Here is a 22,520-nt window from a genome sequence, read left to right as displayed (position 1 = left end):
CTGAAGGATCTGGAGAAGGTCTGTATGGAGGAGTGGCTGCAGTGTGTGCAAACCTGGTCAAGACCTACAGGAAACGTATGATCTCTGTAATTGCAAACAAAGGTTTCTGTACCAAATATTAAGTTCTGCTTTTCTGATGTATCAAATACTTATGTCATGCAATAAAATGCAAATTAATTACTTAAAAATCATACAATATGATTTTCTGGATTTTTGTTTTAGATTCCATCTCTCACAGTTGAAGTGTACCTATGATAAAAATTACAGACCTCTACATGCTTTGTAAGTAGGAAAACCTGCAAAATCAGCAGTGTATCAAATACTTGTTCTCCCCACTGTAGATACTTTTGTACCTGTTTCCTCCAGCATCTTCACAAGGTCCTTTGCTGTTGTTCTGGGATTGATTTGCACTTTTCGCACCAAAGTATGTTCATCTCTAGGAGACAGAACGCGTCTCCTTCCTGAGTAGTATGACGGCTGTGTGTTCCCATGGTGTTTATACTTGCGTACTATTGTTTGTACAGATGAACGTAGTACCTTCAGGCATTTGGAAATTGCTCCCAAGGACGAACCAGACTTGTGGAGGTCTACCATTTTTTTTCTGAGGTCTTGGCTGATTTCTTTTGATTTTCCCATGATGTCAAGCAAAGAGGCACTGAGTTTGAAGGTAGGCCTTGAAATACATCCACAGGTACACCTCCAATTGACTCAAATGATGTAAATTAGCCTATCAGAACCTTCTAAAGCCATGACATCATTTTCCTGAATTTTCCAAGCTGTTTAAAGGCACAGTCAACTTAGTGTATATAAACTTCTTACCCACTGTAATTGTGATACAGTGAATTATAAGTGAAATAATCTGTCTGTAAACAATTGTTGGAAAAATTACTTGTGTCATGCACAAAGTAGATGTCCTAACCGACTTGCCAAAACAAGAAATTTGTGGAGTGGTTGAAAAACGAGATTTAAGGACTCCAACCTAAGTGTATGTAAACTTCCGACTTCAACTGTATCAGTAAAGTGCTTAGTTGGTCTACAGCTTTGTGGTTCCTCCAAAAGGCCAGAATTCTAACTCAAGATCTGCATGTGACTTTAGTTTTCACACAAATCTTCCATTGACAACCAAGAATGATTGATGCAGAAGTTGGGAGAAGACTTGCATCAATAGACAAAATAACAACAATATAATAACCCTAATCCTCCTTATCAAAATAACTACAAGAAAGTACTGAAGTTGTCGACCGTAGCCAGATGGAGGTACTCCGGCTGGTCATCGTGATCCTCCTCCTCTCCTCTCTGCTCCGCTCCATCCCTCCCCACCCTCCTCTGCCTCATGGATAGGGTATTCCTCTTCTCCATGACCTCTGACCCCAGCGAGCGGTTCTCCAGACACTCCTGGATCATCTGGGCCAGGTCCTGCTGCAGACGCTGGCAGTTCTCCCTGCAGGGAGGGACAAGGACATAGGAGTTAATTATATAGATATGTAGCTCTAATTATATCTGTTTACTCTACAAAATGGAAGAAGGACATAGAATGTACAAGTTAATAATATAGATAGATCTAAAGATGACGTGTAGCTCTAATGATGTACATTCTCTTTACTAAGTTATAGGGGAGCATATAAATTAGCAGCTGGTTAACTCACGCTGTCGGTGGCATTGGCAGGTTGTAGTCCTCTCCTGTTTCACCTGTCAACCAGTAGGTCAACTCTGTGCCTTTACCCTGGGATATATATACACACACACAATCGTATATGATATTCAACACAGTAGATAAGAGTACTACAAAGTACAAATGGCATCAAATAAATCTGTATGACTCTATCATGACAAACAGCAAAGCGCAAAGCGGCATGTGCCATGTCCATACCTTGAGGAAACTCTCCCCTCTCTTCTCGTACTCAAACTTGCAGTCTGTCCTCTGTAGGATGCTGATGGTGGGCTGACTGACGTGGATTCTCAGGGCTGGATGGAGAGAGACAGAGTTGTATTTTACTCACCTGCCATGATAGTTGATATGAACATGAAATGTTTGTATAGAGTTGGTATGGATATTTCTAGTGTTCCTGAAGCCTGCTTACGATGTCCCGTTGACTCCATGCTAGAGGCAGTGTTGATTGTGTCTCCAAACAGGCAGTATCTGGGCATCTTTATCCCCACCACTCCTGCTGCACAGGGGCCTAGGGAACAAGTAGCGAGACTTAAGGTGGGTATTGATGACAGACAGAGGGAGGGGAGAGTGAGGGAAGTTACAGGAAAGAGCAGAGACCAAGGTGTCACGATCGCTTACAGACGGGACGGACCAAGGCGCAGCGTGATATGCGTACATGTTTATTAAATATTAACCACAACGACAAAATAACAAACAAACCGAAACGTGAAGTCCAAGGCAACACAACATACCTTACACGGAACAAGATCCCACAACCCACTAGTGCCAATAGGCTGCCTAAGTATGGTCCCCAATCAGAGACAACGAGCGACAGCTGCCTCTGATTGGGAACCACACCGGCCAACATAGATCTAGAAATACTAGATTCACAACATAGAACAAAACACAGCAAGGAAAATACACACCCTGACTCAACATACAAGCGTCCTCTGAGTCAGGGCGTGACAGTACCCCCCCCCCCCCCCCCCCCAAAGGTGCGGACTCCGACCGCACAACATAAACATAACAGGGTAGGGGCCGGGTGGGCATTCCGGCTCCGGGCGTGACGACCTCTTACTCTCCGCCTCCCTGTTACGCCCCTGGTCTAGTCTGGACCTCTGCGCGCTGCTTCCCCTCTCCTTCCTCCCAAGATGTACCAAGCCCTGTCTGGACCCTGGTGTGGGAGACCCCGAACCTGGAGAGGGGCTGACGTCTGGGTCTGGACTGGAACCGCTGACTGGAGCCGGACCCGACGACGGTGGAGCGAACTGCTCTGGCTCCAGAGTGGAGCCGCTGACCGGAGCTGGATCAGGCACCGGTGGAGCGGACTGCTCTGGCTCCGGAGTGGAGCCGCTGACCAGTGCCGAACCAGGCACCGGTGGAACAGGCACGGGCCGTGCCGGACTGGACACACGCACCACTGGCTTGGTGCGAGGAGCAGGAACTGGCCGGACCGGGCTGGCGACGCGCACCACTGGCTTGGTGCGAGGGACAGGATCAGGCCGGACCGGGCTGGCGACGCGCACCACTGGCTTGGTGCGAGGGACAGGAACAGGCCGGACCGGGCTGGCGACGCGCACCACTGGCTTGGTGCGAGGGGCAGGAACAGGCCAGGCTGGCGACGCGCACCACTGACTTGGTGCGGAGAGCAGGAATGGGCCGTACCGGACTGGCGACGCGCACCACTGGCCTGGTGCGGGGAGCAGGAACGGGCCGTACCGGACTGGCGACGCGCACCACTGGCCTGGTGCGGGGAGCAGGAACAGGCCGGGCCGGGCTGGCGACGCGCACCACTGGCTTGGTGCGAGGGGCAGGAACAGGCCAGGCTGGCGACGCGCACCACTGGCTTGGTGCGAGGGACAGGATCAGGCCGGACCGGGCTGGCGACGCGCACCACTGGCTTGGTGCGAGGGACAGGAACAGGCCGGACCGGGCTGGCGACGCGCACCACTGGCTTGGTGCGAGGGACAGGATCAGGCCGGACCGGGCTGGTGACGCGCACCACTGGCTTGGTGCGAGGGGCAGGAACAGGCCGGACCGGGCTGGCGACGCGCACCACTGGCTTGGTGCGAGGGACAGGATCAGGCCGGACCGGGCTGGCGACGCGCACCACTGGCTTGGTGCGGGGAGCAAGAACGGGCCGTACCGGACTGGCAAAGCGCACCACTGGCCTGGTGCGGGGAGCAGGAACGGGCCGTACCGGACTGGCGACGCGCACCACTGGCCTGGTGCGGGGAGCAGGAACAGGCCGGGCCGGGCTGGCGACGCGCACCACTGGCTTGGTGCGAGGGGCAGGAACAGGCCGGGCCAGGCTGGCGACGCGCACCACTGGCTTGGTATGAGGGGCATGAACAGGCCGGACCGGGCTGGCGACGCGCACCACTGTCTTGGTGCGAGGGGCAGGAACAGGCCGGGCCGGGCTGGCGACGGGCAACACTGGCTTGGTGCGAGGGGCAGGAACAGGCCGGACCGTACTGGGAACACGCACCACTGGCTTAGTGCGGGAAGCAGGAACAGGACGGGCCGGACTGGCGACGCGCACCACTGGCTTGGTGCGAGGGGCAGGAACGGGTCGGGCCGTACTGGGAACACGCACCACTGGCTTGGTGCGAGGAGCAGGAACGGGCCGTACCGGACTGGCGACGCGCACCACTGGCCTGGTGCGGGGAGCAGGAACAGGCCGGGCCGGGCTGGCGACGCGCACCACTGGCTTGGTGCGAGGGGCAGGAACAGGCCGGGCTGGCGACGCGCACCACTGGCTTGGTGCGAGGGACAGGATCAGGCCGGACCGGGCTGGCGACGCGCACCACTGGCTTGGTGCGAGGGGCAGGAACAGGCCGGACCGGGCTGGCGACGCGCACCACTGGCTTGGTGCGAGGGACAGGATCAGGCCGGACCGGGCTGGCGACGCGCACCACTGGCTTGGTGCGAGGGGCAGGAACAGGCCGGACCGGGCTGGCGACGCGCACCACTGGCTTGGTGCGAGGGACAGGATCAGGCCGGACCGGGCTGGCGACGCGCACCACTGGCTTGGTGCGGGGAGCAGGAACGGGCCGTACCGGCAAAGCGCACCACTGGCCTGGTGCGGGGAGCAGGAACGGGCCGTACCGGACTGGCGACGCGCACCACTGGCCTGGTGCGGGGAGCAGGAACAGGCCGGGCCGGGCTGGCGACGCGCACCACTGGCTTGGTGCGAGGGGCAGGAACAGGCCGGGCCGGGCTGGCGACGCGCACCACTGGCTTGGTATGAGGGGCATGAACAGGCCGGACCGGACTGGCGACGCGCACCACTGGCTTGGTGCGAGGGTCAGGAACAGGCCGGGCCGGGCTGGCGACGGGCAACACTGGCTTGGTGCGAGGGGCAGGAACAGGCCGGACCGTACTGGGAACACGCACCACTGGCTTAGTGCGGGAAGCAGGAACAGGACGGGCCGGACTGGCGACGCGCACCACTGGCTTGGTGCGAGGGGCAGGAACGGGTCGGGCCGTACTGGGGACACGCACCACTGGCTTGGTGCGAGGAGCAGGAACAGGCCGGACCGGGCTGGCGACGCGCACCACTGGCTTGGTGCGAGGGGCAGGAACAGGCCGGGCCGGGCTGGCGACGCGCACCACTGGCTTGGTGCGAGGGACAGGAACAGGCCGGACCGGGCTGGCGACGCGCACCACTGGCTTGGTGCGAGGGGCAGGAACAGGCCGGGCTGGCGACGCGCACCACTGGCTTGGTGCGGGGAGCAGGAATGGGCCGTACCGGACTGGCGACGCGCACCACTGGCCTGGTGCGGGGAGCAGGAACGGGCCGTACCGGACTGGCGACGCGCACCACTGGCTTGGTGCGAGGGGCAGGAACAGGCCGGGCCGGGCTGGCGACGCGCACCACTGGCTTGGTGCGAGGGGCATGAACAGGCCGGACCGGGCTGGCGACGCGCACCACTGGCTTGGTGCGAGGGGCAGGAACAGGCCGGGCCGGGCTGGCGACGCGCAACACTGGCTTGGTGCGAGGGGCAGGAACAGGCCGGACCGTACTGGGAACACGCACCACTGGCTTAGTGCGGGAAACAGGAACAGGACGGGCCGGACTGGCGACGCGCACCACTGGCTTGGTGCGAGGGGCAGGAACGGGTCGGGCCGTACTGGGAACACGCACCACTGGCTTAGTGCGGGAAGCAGGAACGGGCCGGACCGGACTGGCGACACGCACCACTTGCTTGGTGCGAGGAGCGGGACTGGGTTCCTTTATTAACCCCCGCTCCTTCTGCTGCCTAACCAGCTCCTCTCGCCGTGCCTCTACACTTTCCTTCTCCCTTATAGCCTCCTGTAGCGCCTCCCTCTGACCGAATAACTCCTGCTCCCTCTGAACCAATAGCCCCCGTAACATGGTGGCCTCCTCTCCTAACCTGCAGACCCGCCCTTTAACGGCCTCCTGATGCCTCGCCGTCCACACCGTGTGCCCCCCCCCCCCAAATGTTCTTGGGGTTGCCTCTCGGGTCTCCGTCGTCGGCACTCCTCTTCCTGTGAGGACTCCTCCGGAAGCCCCCACGAGTTAGGGAACAGAACCTTGTCGTCGTCATCCTCCGACTCCTCAGTATAATACTGTTCCCACTCCTCTTCCCATGGTCGTAGGGACCCAATCTGAAAACCGACCGGGTGCAGTGGTCGGGGCTCTTCTCTCTCGCTCCCCGACCACCCCTTTAGCCCCCAATTTTTTTTTTCTTGAGGCTGTCTCTCGGGCTTCCTCCTCGACCAGCGTCCTCTGCATTGCCGTTGCTCCTCTCCTGCCTGGGTATCTACCTTCGCCCATGGCCCTTTCCCCACGAATATCTCTTCCCATGACCACAATTTGCCCACCTGGGACATGGCTATTCGCTCCTCCTGGGCACGCTGCTTGGTCCTCGTTTGGTGGGATCTTCTGTCACGTTCGTTTACGGACGGGACGGACCAAGGCGCAGCGTGATATGCGTACATGTTTATTAAATATTAACCACATCGACAAAATAACAAACAAAGCGAAACGTGAAGTCCAAGGCAACACAACATACCTTACACGGAACAAGATCCCACAACCCACTAGTGCCAATAGGCTGCCTAAGTATGGTCCCCAATCAGAGACAACGAGCGACAGCTGCCTCTGATTGGGAACCACACCGGCCAACATAGATCTAGAAATACTAGATTCACAACATAGAACAAAACACAGCAAGGAAAATACACACCCTGATTCAACATACAAGCGTCCTCTGAGTCAGGGCGTGACACAAGGAGGTTTTGTATTGATAAGATAGAGAGGGGAGAGAGGGAGGTGTTATGAATTCAGGATAGGGCTTAGGGAGCTAGGGATACCTGAGTGCATCCCAATGCGGATCCACACAGGTAGCCCCGGCAGGTGTCTGAGCTGGAAGGTCCCCATAAATGCCAGAATGTCCAGGGCCATGCGGGAGATGTCCACCGCGTGCCTGTTTCCGTTCCGCTGCGGCAACCCCGACGCCACCATGTACGCATCACCTATCGTCTCCACCTGACACAGGACGAGAAGGAAGACATAGAATCTATACATCTGCTATTGGACTAGATGTTTTGGTTTACAGTAAGCCTCAACCCTAACCTTAAGCCTAGCTTCATGTCCACATCCCAGTTCAACCCTAACCCTAGCCTGAACCACAACCCTATCCCTAACCCTAACCTTGTATACGTCATGGTGGTCGAGGATGCTGTCAAAGCCCTTGTAGATGTCGTTGAGCATGTCCACCACTTCCATGGGGGTGCTATACTGGCACAGGGTGGTGAAGCCCACGATGTCGCTGAAGTACACCGTCACCTCCTCAAACAGCTCTGGCTCCACGATGCCTGTCTCCTTCAGAGAACGCACCACAGGACTGGAGCGAGAGAAGGAGAGAGAGAAGTCATTTGCTGGTCTTAAAGTGGTTTTCTGGTTGTGCAGTCTGACAAAGACCTTCTGGTCGAAACACTGCACTTAATAAAACAACAAGAACATTGAACTGTGTGCGGGTATCTGTTTATTTTTGTTGTTGTTGTTGTTGTCGACTGACCGAGGCAGCAGCATGAAGTTGAGGCAGTCGGCCCTGTCTCTCTCAGCCTTGTACAGAGCTGTCCTCTCCTCCACCAGGTGCTCCAGGTTCCGGGAGTACATCTGTAGACGACGGATCAGGTTGTCCATGTAGCTCTCATTAGCCTGGTTGTGCAGGTTACTATGGAGAAAATAACAGAGGATCAGTCACACACACATACACACACACATGCGCACACACACACCACCTTTCAATGTAGGTGCTGCCCTTGTGAGGTGTTTCTCAAATGTATCTTAAATGAAAGAGAAGGGTGTAGCTCTACAGCAATTAAATGTGAATGTTATTTTGTAACACTGCAAACCATAACCATGCTCCCTCTCACTCAAATCTCTATTTATTATGACCATTTGTCATGTTACAGAGACATTTGACCATCTTTGTACAATGATTCTTCACCTTTCTGATAAAATGGCTAAGTCCTGGCAAGTATTTAGCTCTATCCAATAAAAGTAGGTAGCTGGTACCTGAAGATCTTCCCCAATGAGCTCTCTATCTTCTTAAAGTCAGGCCTTCGCTCTGGGTCCTCATCCCAGCAGATCTTTATCAGCATGTACACCTGTGGGCATGGAAGAAAAAATTGCAGACTCTATCTCCATATCTGTCTTTCTCTATACTGTAAGTCCACCCCCCCCCCCCCCCCCTTCTCTCTTTCTCTCTGTTACACACAAACAAATGCCAATCTTACCTTGTTGTTCGGCGGTGCCGGGGGTAGCACGAAGCTAGCTAGCTAGCCGTTCTTCAAACAAGGTCAACACAGTGGCCATTGCTAGCTAGCCAACAGACACGGACACGAATTATCTGCTTAGTGTGTTAACACACTATTGGTGGTTTGTTGTGACCAAGTGTTGGCGCTAAACTGTGTGTTTTTGGATGCTAGCATGCTAGTTAGCTATGGTGTCTTAGTTAGCTAGCTGAATAAAGTGGGTTGAGTCTATTCCTTTAAACATTGAACCGCTATGGTTCACAACAATTCTGATTTCTAAAGGTGGAAGTTGGTAGAGTTTTTGTTCGGGTGGTTCAGTGAAACAATTATAGTTGTTAGAAGTATAAGTTTTTGGTGAGGGAGGCCCTGCTCTCTACTGTCCCAGATGTTTAGTTCATTTCATTCCGATCTCCTCTGCATTATTGTAGCCATTTGCTACAGCCTGTCAACTATGCCTCTGCCTATCCCTGTTCTCTCCTCTCTGCACAGGCTACACAAACGCCCCACACCGCGTGGCTGCTGCCTCTCTAACCTGGTGGTCCCTGCACGCACCCCACACCTGGAGTTCCAGGTCTCAGGCAGCCTCTGGAACTGCCGTTCTGCTGCCAACAAAGCTGACTTCATCCCAGCCTATGCTAATCTCCAGTCCCTCGACTTCCTGGCGCTGACGGAAACATGGATTACCACTGAAAACACTGCTACTCCTACTGCTCTCTCCTCGTCTGACCATGTGTTCTCGCATACCCCGAGAGCATCTGGTCAGAGGGGTGGTGGCACAGGAATCCTCATCTCTCCCAAGTGGACATTCTCAATTTTTCCCCTAACCCATCTGTCTATCTCCTCATTTGAATTCCATGCTGTCACAGTCACTAGCCCATTTAAGCTTAATATCCTTGTCATCTATCGCCCTCCAGGTTCCCTTGGAGAGTTCATCAATGAGCTTGACGCCTTGATAAGCTCCTTTCCTGAGGATGGCTCACCCCTCACAGTTTTGGGGGATTTCAACCTCCCTATGTCCACATTTGACTCATTTCTCTCTGCCTCCTTCTTTCCACTTCTCTCCTCTTTTGACCTCACCCTCTCACCGTCCCCCCCTACTCACAAGGCAGGCAATACGCTTGACCTCATCTTTACTAGATGCTGCTCCTCTACTAATCTCACTGCAACTCCCCTCCATGTCTCCGACCACTACTTTGTTTCCTTTTCTCTCTCGCTCTCCTCCCACACTACTCACTCTGCCCCTACACAGATGGTAATGCGCCGCCGCAACCTTCGCTCTCTCTCTCCCACTACTCTCTCCTCTTCCATCCTATCATCTCTTCCCTCTGCTCAATCCTTCTCCCTCCAATCTCCTGATTCTGCCTCCTCAACCCTCCTCTCCTCCCTTTCTGCATCCTTTGACTCTCTGTGTCCCCTATCCTCCCGGCCGGCTCGGTCCTCCCCTCCAGCTCCGTGGCTTGATGACTCATTGCGAGCTCACAGAACAGAGCTCCGGGCAGCGGAGCGGAAATGGAAGAAAACTAAACTCCCTGCCGACCTGGCATCTTTTCACTCCCTCCTCTCTACATTTTCTTCATCTGTTTCTGCTGCTAAGGCCACTTTCTACCACTCTAAATTCCAAGCATCTGCCTCTAACCCTAGGAAGCTCTTTGCCACATTTTCCTCCCTCCTGAATCCTCCCCCCCCCCCGCCCCCCCCTCCTCTCTCTCTGTGGATGACTTCGTCAACCACTTTGAAAAGAAGGTTGACGACATTCGATCCTCGTTTGTTAAGTCTAATGACACTGCTGGTCCTACTCACACTGCCCTACCCTATGCTTTGACTTCTTTCTCCCCTCTCTCTCCAGATAAAATCCTGCGACTTGTGACTGCAGGCCGCCCAACAACCTGCCCGCTTGACCCCATCCCCTCCTCTCTTCTCCAGACCATCTCCGGTGACCTTCTCCCCTACCTCACCTCGCTGATCAACTCATCCTTGACCGCTGGCCATGTCCCTTCCGTCTTCAAGAGAGCGAGAGTTGCTCCCCTTCTCAAGAAACCAACACTCGATCCCACTGATGTCAACAACTACAGACCAGTATCCCTTCTTTCTTTTCTTTCCAAAACTATTGAGCGTGCCGTCTTTAGCCAACTCTCTTGCTATCTCTCTCAGAATGACCTTCTTGATCCAAACCAGTCAGGTTTCAGGACTGGTCATTCAACTGAGACTGCTCTTCTCTGTGTCACGGAGGCTCTCCGCACTGCTAAAGCTAACTCTCTCTCCTCTGCTCTTGTCCTTCTAGACCTGTCTGCTGCCTTTGATACTGTGAACCATCAGATCCTCCTCTCCACCCTCTCCGAGCTGGGCATCTCCGGCGCGGCTCACTCCTGGATTGCGTCCTACCTGACCGGTCGCTCCTACCAAGTGGCGTGGCGAGAAGCTGTCTCCGCACCACGTGCTCTCACCACTGGCGTCCCCCAGGGCTCAGTTCTAGGCCCTCTCCTTTTCTCCCTATACACCAAGTCACTTGGCTCTGTCATATCCTCACATGGCCTCTCCTATCATTGCTACGCTGACGATACACAACTAATCTTCTCCTTTCCCCCTTCTGATAACCAGGTGGCGAATCGCATCTCTGCATGTCTGGCAGACATATCAGTATGGATGACGGATCACCACCTCAAGCTGAACCCTGGCAAGACGGAGCTGCTCTTCCTCCCGGGGAAGGACTGCCCGTTCCATGATCTCGCCATCACGGTTGACAACTCCGCTGTGTCCTCCTCCCAGAGTGCGAAGAGCCTAGGCGTGACCCTGGACAACACCCTGTCGTTCTCCGCCAACATCAAGGCGGTGACCCGCTCCTGCAGGTTCATGCTCTACAACATTCGGAGAGTACGACCCTGCCTTACACAGGAAGCGGCACAGGTCCTAATCCAGGCACTTGTCATCTCCCGTCTGGACTACTGCAACTCGCTGTTGGCTGGCCTCCCTGCCTGTGCCATTAAACCCCTACAACTCATCCAGAATGCCGCAGCCCGTCTGGTGTTCAACCTTCCCAAGTTCTCTCACGTCACCCCCCTCCTCCGCACACTCCACTGGCTTCCAGTTGAAGCTCGCATCCGCTACAAGACCATGGTGCTTGCCTATGGAGCAGTGAGGGGAACGGCACCTCTGTACCTTCGGGCTCTGATCAGTCCCTACACCCAAACGAGGGCATTGCGTTCATCCACCTCTGGCCTGCTGGCTCCCCTTCCTCTGCGGAAGCATAGTTCCCGCTCAGCCCAGTCAAAACTGTTCGCTGCTCTGGCACCCCAATGGTGGAACAAGCTCCCTCACGATGCCAGGACAGCGGAGTCACTCACCACCTTCCGGAGACATTTGAAACCCCACCTCTTTAAGGAATACCTGGGATAGGATGAAGTCATCCTTCAACCCCCCCCCCCCCCCCCCCAAAATTGTAAAGTGGTTATCCCACTGGCTATAGGGTGAACGCACCAATTGGTGAGTCGCTCTGGATAAGAGCGTCTGCTAAATGACGTAAATGTGCCCTTGAGCAAGGCACTTAACCCTAATTGCTCCTGTAAGTCGCTCTGGATAAGAGCGTCTGCTAAATGACTAAAATGTAAATGTAAAATGTACCTCCAATTCCTTTTCTCCTGCAGTCTCAAAATTCAGATCAGGTCTGAAATAGGTTATTTTGCTGGGGTACTGCACTCTGGACATTTTCTCTGATGAAGACAGAACAACGTGTGTGAGTGTCTTGTTTTTCTGCTACAATATGTTGTGCTCAACTGAACAATTCTACAGTTGACCATTACATTTTAAATAAGGGTAATAACTACAGTATAGCAAAGCTAAGGCATTGATTCTGTTACGAGTTTCTATATAAGGTGTTACATAGGAATGTGTCTAACCTGTGCGGTCAGAGTATGCCTCGGTGTAAAAGGTGCTCCTCCTGAGAACTATCTCCTGGGCGATGATGGCAAAGCTGTAGACATCTCCCTTCTGGGAGATCCCCTGTCTACGCAGGTGCTCTGGAGCTGTCCACAGGTCTGATGGGGGAGGGAAGGGAGGGGAAGGATGGAGAGTGGGGATACGGGATAGGGGAGGATAGGTTAAAAAAAAACTGTTAAGAAATAAGTGGCAGAACAGGGATAAGACAGAAAGAGACATATCCTGGGACAGACAGACCTCAGGGGATGTGTATGGTGTGTATGGCATGAATGCTAACTATGCTAGCAAGCTAGCCCTACAGAAATAATAGTTCCTACCTCTGCCTGGGTTTAGAATGGTGTTGCAGCCAAAGTCAGTGATCTTGACCACCATGCGGTTGTCCACTACACAGTTAGTGGACTTAAGACGGCCATGGACCTGGATGTCACTGGAGTGGAGGTAGGACATACCCTGCGGATATGAAGAAAGGGGAGGAGGTTTTGTCTTTGAATGTAGGCCTACTGTATTTCAATGACTCAATGTTGTCAAACGGATCAAAGCATTTTCGGAAATGTATATCAATATTGACAAGATAAAAAACTTTTGGAAAAGGTTTTAGCATCTTATGGTAAATTGCTCTGAGTTGGCATTTTCTGAGCTCATACAAACCAACAGCAGTGTAGACTAGAGTTGTTGCCAGCTCACCTTGGCGATGTCATACATTACAGAGATCTTAAACTCCCAGTCCATAAAGGTCTCCTCCGGGTACGAAATATTGTTATTCAGCACACGCTGAGGATGGAAGAATTTAAAAGTTCAAATGTGAAAGTGTGTGTGTGCATGTGTGTGTGTGCTTGCATGTGTGTTTCTCACCCTTAGGGATCCCCTCTCGCCATACTCGAACACCCCAAACACACCATGATCATACTTGACTGTGCCATAGAACTTAGTCAGGTTGTAGTAGTCAATGTGCAGAAGCTGTAAATCAGGAAGGATGGGTGTAATAAGCAATAGGAGTTATAATCAAATCAAATATAAAAAACTAAGCAAAGATACCACATGAACGCGTGTAAAATTGCATACTTGATACCCTCGAGTAGTCTACCGGACGTTGACAAACTTGCAGTATAATCGGTGACTCACCGAGTTGAGCTCTATCCTCTGACTCTTGTTAAAGTTCCCGTCCGAGTGCTTCAGCTCCTTCAGGATCACAATCTGAAACCATGACAGCAACAGTATCCTCAGTACACCGGACCTTCATCACTATGACAACAACAGTAGCCTTAGTACACCTAACCATATCCAGCTCCCTCAAGATCCTGCTTCAATTGTCAAAGTGAAGGAGTCTGCAACATGAGTCTACAATACACCTGACCAGACCACTGTATCGGTCCCTGAGCCGTGGTAGTTGTAAGTCAAGGGGGATGAATACTTTCTGAAGGCATTGTATATGACTCTTTATATGTATGTATGTATGTATGTATGTATATATACAGTACCAGTCAAAAGTTTGGACACACATTTAAGGGTTTTTCTTTATTTTTACTATTTTCTACATTGTAAAATAATAGTGAAGACATCAAAACTATGAGATGACACACATGGAAATGTAGTAACCAAGAAAGTGTTAAACAAATCAAAATATATTTTATATTTGAGATTCTGCAAAGTAGCCACCCTTTAGCTTGATGACAGCTTTGCACACTCTTGGCATTCTCTCAACCAGCTTCATGAGGTAGTCACCTGGAATGCATTTCAATTAACAGGTGTGCCTTCTTAAAAGTTAATTTGTGGAATTAATGCATTTGAGCCAATCAGTTGTGTTGTAACCAGGTAGGGGTGGTATACAGAAGATAGCCCTATTTGGTAAAAGACCAAGTCCATATTATGGCAAGAACAGCTCAAATAAGCAAAGAGAAACGACAGTCCATCATTACTTTAAGACATGAATGTCAGTCAATACGGAACATTTCAAGAACTTTGAAAGTTTCTTCAAGCGCTATGATGAAACTGGCTCTCACCTCTGCTGTAGAGGACAAGTTCATTAAAGTTACCAGCCTCAGAAATTGCAGCCCAAATAAATGCTTCACAGAGTTCAAGTAACAGACACATCTCAACATCAACTGTTCAGAGGAGACTGCGTGAATCAGGCCATCATGGTCGAATTGCTGCCAAGAAACCACTACTAAAGGACACCAATAAGAAGAAGAGACTTGCTTGGGCCAAGAAACATGAGCAATGGACATTAGACTGGTGGAAATCTGTCCTTTGGTCTGATGAGTCCAAATGTGAGATTTTGGATTCCAACCGCCGTATCTTTGTGAGACACAGAGTAGGTGAACGGATGATCTCTGCATGTATGGTTCCCATTGTGAAGCATGGAGGAGGAGGTGTGATGGTGTGGGGGTGCTTTGCTGGTGACACTGTCAGTGATTTATTTAGAATTCAAGGCACACTTAACCAGCATGGCTACCACAGCATTCTTCAGCGATACGCCATCCCATCTGGTTTGCGCTTAGTGGGACAATCATTTGTTTTTCAGCAGGACAATGACCCAACACACCTCCAGGTGTAAGGGCTATTTGACCAAGAAGGAGAGTGATGGAGTGCTGCATCAGATGACCTGGCCTCCACAATCCCCCGTTTTCAACCCAATTGAGATGGTTTGGGATGAGTTGGAATGCAGAGTGAAGGAAAAGCAGCCAACAAGTGCTCAGCATATGTGGGAACTCCTTCAAGACTGTTGGAAAAGACTACCTCATGAAGCTGGTTGAGAGAATGCCAAGAGTGTGCAAAGCTATCGTCAAGACAATGGGTGGCTACTTTGAAGAATCTAAAATATTAAATATATTTGGATTTGTATAATACTTTTTTGGTTACTACATGATTCCATATGTGTTATTTCATAGTTTTGATGTCTTCACTATTATTCTACAATGTAGAAAATAGTAAAAATAAAGAAAAACCCTTGAATGTGTCACGACTTCGGCCGAGGCTGCCTCCCCTCCTTGTTTGGGCAGGCTTTGGCGTTCGTCGTCACCAGAGTACTAACCACTTCCGCCCCAATCATCATCATAATTGTCTTGTCTCGTTATCGCACACACCTGGTTCTAATCCCCTAATTAGTCCATGTATAAGTGTTACCTCTGCCCCCTTGTCCTTGTGGGTGATTGTTTATTGTGAAGGTTAGTGAAGGTCGGTGGAGCTCGTGTATTTTGTTCGACGTGAGTATTTTCCTGTGTGCCTTGTATTTTCCAGTGCACCTGTTTTATGCCCTGGAGTGTGTTTGACGCAGTTCTGCGTAAACCTGTATTTTGCGGATTAAAGCCTGTTATTCGGTGATTTACCCTCTGCGCCTGACTCCTTCAACACCACCTTATCACAGAATGAGTAGGTTTGTCCAAACTTTTGACTGGTACTATATATATATATATAAAGAGCCATATACAATGCATTCAGAAAGTATTCATACCTCTTGACATACAGTGCATTCGGAAATAATTCAGACCCCTTCCCTTTTTTAACATTTTGTTGTGTTATAGCCTGAATTCAAAATGGATTACATTTGTAAAAACCTCTCACCCATCTACACACAATACCCCATAATGACAAAGTGAAAACTTGTTTTTAGAAATTGTAGCACATTTATTGAAAATTAAATACAGAAATATCTAATTTACATAGGTGTTCACACCCCTGCGTCAATACTTTGTAGAACCACCTTTGGCAGCGATTACAGCTGTTAGTCTTTCTGGGTAAGTCTCTAAGAGCTTTTCACACCTGAATTGTACAACATTTGCCTATTGTTCTTTTCAAAATTCTTCAAGCTCTGTCAAATTGGTCTGTCAAATTGGTTGATCATTGCTAAACAACCATTTTCAGGTCTTGCCATATATTTTCAAGCTGATTTACATCAAAACCATAACCATGCTCCCTCTCACTCATAGCTCTATTTATTTTGACCATTTGTCATGTTACAGAGACATTTGACCATATTTGTACAATTATTCTTCACCTTTCTGATAAAATGGCGAAGTCCTGGCAAGTGTTTAGCTCTATCCAATAAAAGAGAGATAAAAGTAGGTAGCTCTAAGAGCTTTCCACTCCTGGATTGTACAACATTTGCCTATTGTTCTTTTCAAAATTCTTCAAGCTCTGTCAAATTGGTTGTTGATCATAGCTAAACAACCATTTTCAGGTCTTGCCATGTATTTTCAAGCCGATTTAAGTAAAAACTATAACTCGGCCACTCAGGAACATTCACTGTCTTCTTGGTAAGCAACTCCAATGTAGATTTGGCCTTGTTTTAGGTTATTGTCCTGCTGAAAGGTGAATTCATCTCCCAGTGTCTGGTGGAAAGCAGACTGAACCAGGTTTTCCTCTAGGAATTTGCCTGTGTAAAATCCACTCCATTCTGTTTATTTTTTATCCTGAAAAACTCCCCAGTCCTTAACGATTACAAGTATACCCATAACATGATGCAGACCCCACTGTGCTTGAAAATATGGAGAGTGGTATTCAGTAATGTGATGCATTGGATTTGCCCCAAACAAAGTGATGAAATCTGTTGGTATCATCAGAAAGATTAGTGGTTTAGTTCATCAGGCTTGCTTCCTAACTCTATACTATAGCTTAATTTACCCATATCTCATTTACTGTAATATTGTCTGGCCCAGTACATATGCCTCCTACCTACACAAATGACTCATCATTCAAAATACATTTGCAAGTCTAGCCACCTGCTCTAATTACCTGGCTCCATCTGCACCTTTGTTTAAGAAACTCAATATCTTGTCTATTTACGACATGAATGTACGCCAATTATGCACTTTCATCTACAAATACTCATAACTCCCAGAGAGTTTACCTAAACCCTTCAATGGATTCTTCCAGGTTAATTCTGAAATCTACCTATATAACACAAGACACTGCAATAACCTTCACGCTCCCCGCTGCTGCACCTCACATAGTCAATTGTCTATCAGATACAGAGGTACCGTACTCTGGAATTCTTATCTTCACATTGCCAAAACCTCATCATCCCTCAGTAACTTCCAGCAAAGACTGGGGGTCAGCCTGATGAACCAAACGACCCAATAATCCCCTCCATGTAGCCTAACTCTCACACACACACACACATACACATAATCAAACATGGTTTTTATTGTATAGTGAGTATATCACGTACAATTATAATGAATATGCTTTGTTTAACTGATTGAACATTTTTTGTACTCATATTTGTGGTGTGGTTTTCATATACTGTAAGCCCTTTTGGGCTTCCAACCTCATCTGCACTCCGTTTTTACAAGTTTTGTCTTTCACTTATTTTCTTTGGTGCGAATAAATACAACCTAAAAAAAAACTAAAACACTTTGCCAATTGTTTTGCAGTATTACTTTAGTGCCTTGCTGCAAATAGGATGAATGTTTTGGAATATTTGTATTCTGTACAGGCTTCCTTCTTTTCACTCTGTCAATTAGGTTAGTATTGTGCAGTAACTACAATGTTGTTGATCCATCCTCAGTTTTCTCCTATCACAGCCATTAAACTCTGTAACTCTTTTAAAGTCACCATTGGCCTCATGGTGAAATACCTGAGCGGTTTCCTTCCTCTCCGGCAACTGAGTTAGGAAGGACACCTGTATCTTTGTAGTGACTGGGTGCATTGATACACCATGCAAAGTGTAATTATTAACTTCACCATGCTCAATGGGATATTCAATGTCTGCATTTTTGTATTTTTACCCATCTACCAATAGGTGCCCTTCTTTGCGAGGCATTGGAAAACCTTCCTGGTCTTTGTGGTTGAGTCTGTGTTTGAAATTCACTGCTCGACTGAGGGACCTTACAGATAATTGTATGTGTAGGGTGCAGAGATGAGGCAGTCATTCAAAAATCATGTTAAACATTATTATTGCACACAGAGGGAGTCCAACTTATTATGTTACTTCTTAAGCAAATGTTTACTACTGAACTTATTTGGGCTTGCCATAACAAAGGGGTTGAATACTTATTGACTCAAGAAATTTCAGCTTTTCATTTTTTATTAACTTGTAAAAATGACATTATGGGGTATTGTGTAGGTCAGTGAAAAAACATCTCATTTTAATCCATTTTAAATTCAGACTGTAACACCACAAAATGTGGAAAAAGTCAAGGGGTATGAATACTTTCTGAAGGCACTGTATAAGTTTGAGTTACCTTTTTATCGTAGCGTCCTTGGCGGATCATATAACTTTTGTTTGTCCTGTGGTCTTCGTCAATCTGACAGACAAACGGACATAGACAGGAATTAGAAGACGTACTGGAGAATGTGACTTAACTTTGAGATTGCACAATGATGACATGCTTAGGGGTCGCCGCACACTGATGACAAGCTGACCTTGAGGGAGATCAGGCTATGTTCGTTGTACTCCAGCGGGGTGATGAGGTCAGAGTGGATGTGAGACCATCTCTTCCTCACCTGGCGCTCTCTCCTGTTCTGCCTGGTAACAGATAGCAACACAGTGTAAGAGGTCTCCCTCATAAAAATAGTTATACTTGAATGGGGATTCCTGTTCTAGTAATTATATTTCTATGGTCACTCTGAACATACCATGATAGATAAAACAACCCTCTGAGGAATCAGGCACCAAAATGGTGAATCTAATTTAAGGTGAATCTATCTTGTGTCTTACCTGTAGAAGATGAAAGCGATGTTAGCTACCACCACCACAGTGACACCTAAGACAATGACAGTGATGTCCTGCACTCTCAGACCTGGAGTGGGGGGCATGATTACGATGAGGAGACCAATAAAATGGACTGCATTAGAACGATACAATTTCTCAATGAGTGTTCAGGCAAGGGGGTAATTGAGGTGATATCACTGTACATTGAAGTTGGATTGTATATTTTAACAGACACTTTTATCCAGAGCTACTTGCTCAAGATCGCTGTGTCGAATCCCCAAGCCATCTAGGTGAATAATCTAGTTGGCTTGGGGTTTCGAAACAGTGACCTTTCGATTACTGACCCAACGCTCTTAACCCCTACGCTACCTGCTGCCCTGATCTCACAACACTGGTTCTTGTCCGATATCTGTCTTATCGATCAGAGGACGATAAACCGAAAATGAAAGACACCAACCATACTGATCACTTATCGCAGGCATTGTGGTGAAATCGTCCATAATGATAAATACAGTGCATTCGGAAAGTATTCAGACTCCTTCACTTTTTCCACATTTTGTTACGTTACAGCCTTATTCTGAAATGGATTCAATTGTTCCCCCCCCCCCCTCATCAATCTACACACAATACAACATAATGACAAAGCAAACGTATTAAAAACAGGATTTTAGAAATTTTTGCTAATGTATTACAAAAAACAGAAATATCACATTTACATAAGTATTCAGACCCTTTACTCAGTACTTTGTTGAAGCACCTTTGGCAGCGATTACAGCCTTGAGTCTTCTTGGGTACAAGCTTGGCACACCTGTATTTGGGGAGTTTCTCCTATTCTTCTCTGCAGGTCCTCTCAAGCTCTGTCAGGTTGAATCAGGAGCGTCGCTGCAAAGCTATTTTCAGGTCTCTCCAGAGATGTTAGATCGGGTTCAAGTCCAGGCTATGGCTGGACCACTCAAGGACATTCAGAGACTTGTCCGAAAGCCACTCCTGCGTTGTCTTGGCTGTGTGCTTAGGGTCATTGTCCTGTTGGAAGGTGAACCTTCGCCCCAGTCTGAGGTCCTGAGCGCGCTGGAGCAGGTTTTCATCAACGATCTCTCTGTACTTTGCGCCGTTCATCTTTCCCTCGATCCTGACTAGTCTCCCAGTCCATGCCGCTGAAAATCATAATAATAATATGATAATATGCCATTTAGCAGACGCTTTTATCCAAAGCGACTTAGAGTCATGCGTGCATAAATTTTGGTGTATGGGTGGTCCCGGGGATCGAACCCACTATGCTGCCGTTACAAGCGCCGTGCTCTACCAGCTGAGCTACAGAGGACCACAGCATGATGCTGCCACTACCATGCTTCACCGTAGGGATGGTGGCAGGTTTCCTCCAGACGTGACGCTTGGCATTCAGGCCAAAAAGTTCAATCTTGGTTTCATCAGACCAGAGAATCTTGTTTCTCATGGCCAGAGTCCTTTAGGTGCCTTTTGGCAAACTCCAAGCTGGCTGTCATGTGCCTTTTACTGAGGAGTGGCTTCCGTCTGGCCACTCTACCATAAATGCCTGATTGGTGGAGTGTTGCAGAGATGGTTGTCTTTCTGGAAGGTTCTCCCATCTCCACAGAGGAACTCTGGAGCTCTGTCAGAGTGACCATCGGGTTCTTGGTCACCTCCCTGACCAAGGCCCTTCTCCCCCGATTTCTCAGTTTGGCCGGTTGGCCAGCTCTAGGATGAGTCTTGGTGGTTCCAAACTTCTTCTGTTTAAGAATGATGGAGGCCACTGTGTTCTTGCAGACCTTCAATGCTGCAGACATTTTTTGGTACCCTTCCCCAGATCTGTGCCTTGACACAATCCTGTCTCGGAGCTCTACGGACAATTCCTTCGACCTCATGGCTTGGTTTTTGCTCTGACATGCACTGTCAACTGTGGGACCTTACATAGACAGGTGTGTGCCTTTCCATGTCCAATCAATCCACCTGTGGAATTTACCACAGGTGGACTCCAATCAAGTTGTAGAAACATCTCAAGGATGATCAATGGAACAGGATGCACCTGAGCTCAATTTTGTGTCTCATAGCAAAGGGTCTGAATACTTATGTAAATAAGGTTTTTAATTTTTAATACATTTCTAAACATTTCTAAAAACCTGTTTTCGCTTTGTCATTATGGGGTATTGTGTGTAGATTGATAAGGAAAACAATTAATTTAATCCATTTTAGAATAAGGCCTGTAACAAAATGTGGAAAAAGTCAAGGGTCTGAATACTTTCCGAATGCACTGTAGCCCATACTAGAGAAATGTGAAGTTTGAAATGAAATAAGTTTGCTAAAATGGGTGATTGTTAATGGGACAATTGATGGCTACAACCATCAAACTAGTAGTTGTAGTTTAAAGGATCATTAAAAAAACTGTGGTGCACATTAATGTTATAAACGTATCATTCTATTTATTGTTACTGAATCAATTCAGGCAATTTATTGTGATATGGATTTCTGTGCATATCGCTCAGCATTAGTTTAACCCGTACCCTGGTCTGGAGTGTCATCTGGGAGATGTTTGCCCCAGATGAAGGATGGGTTTCTGTTGACGATGTTGGTGTAGTTGTAGACGGTGTTGAATACAAATAAAGTTTCATACTGCGGAGGAGACAGGGCAAGTGTTTGAACATTAAAATTGACACGATAGAATCATATAAGTAATCTGCTGTATGATAGCTGACCTACCTTGTTGTCAGTGGTGGTGTAAATGACTGAAAAATTCACGTCTCTGTCCCCATAGTTATCCAGCTTGTAGTGGCCTGCGATGCCTTCATAGAAACACATACACACAACTTACACTAAACAGAACTACAGAACTACACAAACACACACACACACACACACATAGGTGGCCACATCTCCAGGCCAGACCACACGGCTTTATGTGTTGTTTCCTGGTCTCTTACCGTCGAATGAGATGTTTCTGAAGTGGTTGATATTGACTACCTCTGTGTGGTTGAGCTCAGACTCTGGCTTGCTCCAGACCTTCCTCATCACCTGACCAAACAGCAGCACTGCATCATGGTACGCTGCCATGTAGTCATTCATCTGGAGAGAGCAGAGATTGATTGGGCCCTGGTCAAAAGTAGTATACCACACAATAAGAAAAGAGGGTTCCTCAAGTGTTCTTTGGAAGGGTGGTGGTTCCATGTGGAACCATAATGACTCAAAGAACCATTCGAGCCCTTCAATGGTTCTTTGCTATTCACAAAAAGGTTATTTGCTCTTTTAGTGATAATTAAAATGTAGGAGCAATGACTCATTATAATATTCTGGGGCGTGGATTGCTCACAGCTCTTTTTGTGCAACTGTGAGTGAGTGTCATTCCAGTTTATGTAATCTGTTTTGTTATGCCATTACATGTTATATATGACTATGGCCAGTGACGGTGTCTTGTGAAAGACTCACGTATGACTTTGTGTCAACTGAGAACAGTTGACTAAATCAGTGGTTCTGGATTCTCTCCTT

At 48.7% G+C, this 22,520-nt stretch overlaps 1 protein-coding gene across 1 annotated transcript; it reads right to left on the bottom strand.

Annotated features, from left to right (window-relative positions):
• Positions 1 to 1,215: 1,215 nt before the first annotated feature.
• LOC311101126 (guanylyl cyclase C-like) lies at positions 1,216 to 22,100 on the bottom strand (the record flags this gene model as incomplete). The annotated part of the gene is made up of 20 exons (XM_084142188.1): positions 1,216 to 1,441; positions 1,647 to 1,723; positions 1,871 to 1,965; positions 2,082 to 2,180; positions 6,992 to 7,166; positions 7,332 to 7,524; positions 7,699 to 7,857; positions 8,202 to 8,293; positions 12,059 to 12,147; positions 12,334 to 12,471; positions 12,691 to 12,823; positions 13,058 to 13,144; positions 13,226 to 13,330; positions 13,496 to 13,567; positions 18,556 to 18,618; positions 18,737 to 18,839; positions 19,032 to 19,113; positions 21,542 to 21,650; positions 21,738 to 21,820; positions 21,959 to 22,100. The coding sequence occupies 20 exons, from the start codon at positions 22,098 to 22,100 to the stop codon at positions 1,216 to 1,218; spliced, it is 2,322 nt and encodes a 773-aa protein (XP_083998314.1).
• Between the last annotated feature and the right edge of the window lie 420 nt (positions 22,101 to 22,520).

Source organism: Coregonus lavaretus (assembly GCF_964263955.1).
Source record: "Coregonus lavaretus genome assembly, chromosome: 25".
In the NCBI taxonomy this organism is placed as follows: Eukaryota; Metazoa; Chordata; class Actinopteri; order Salmoniformes; family Salmonidae; genus Coregonus; species Coregonus lavaretus.
The sequence above is the reverse complement of the archived record's forward strand: the minus strand, read 5'-3'. Positions and strand labels throughout refer to the sequence as shown.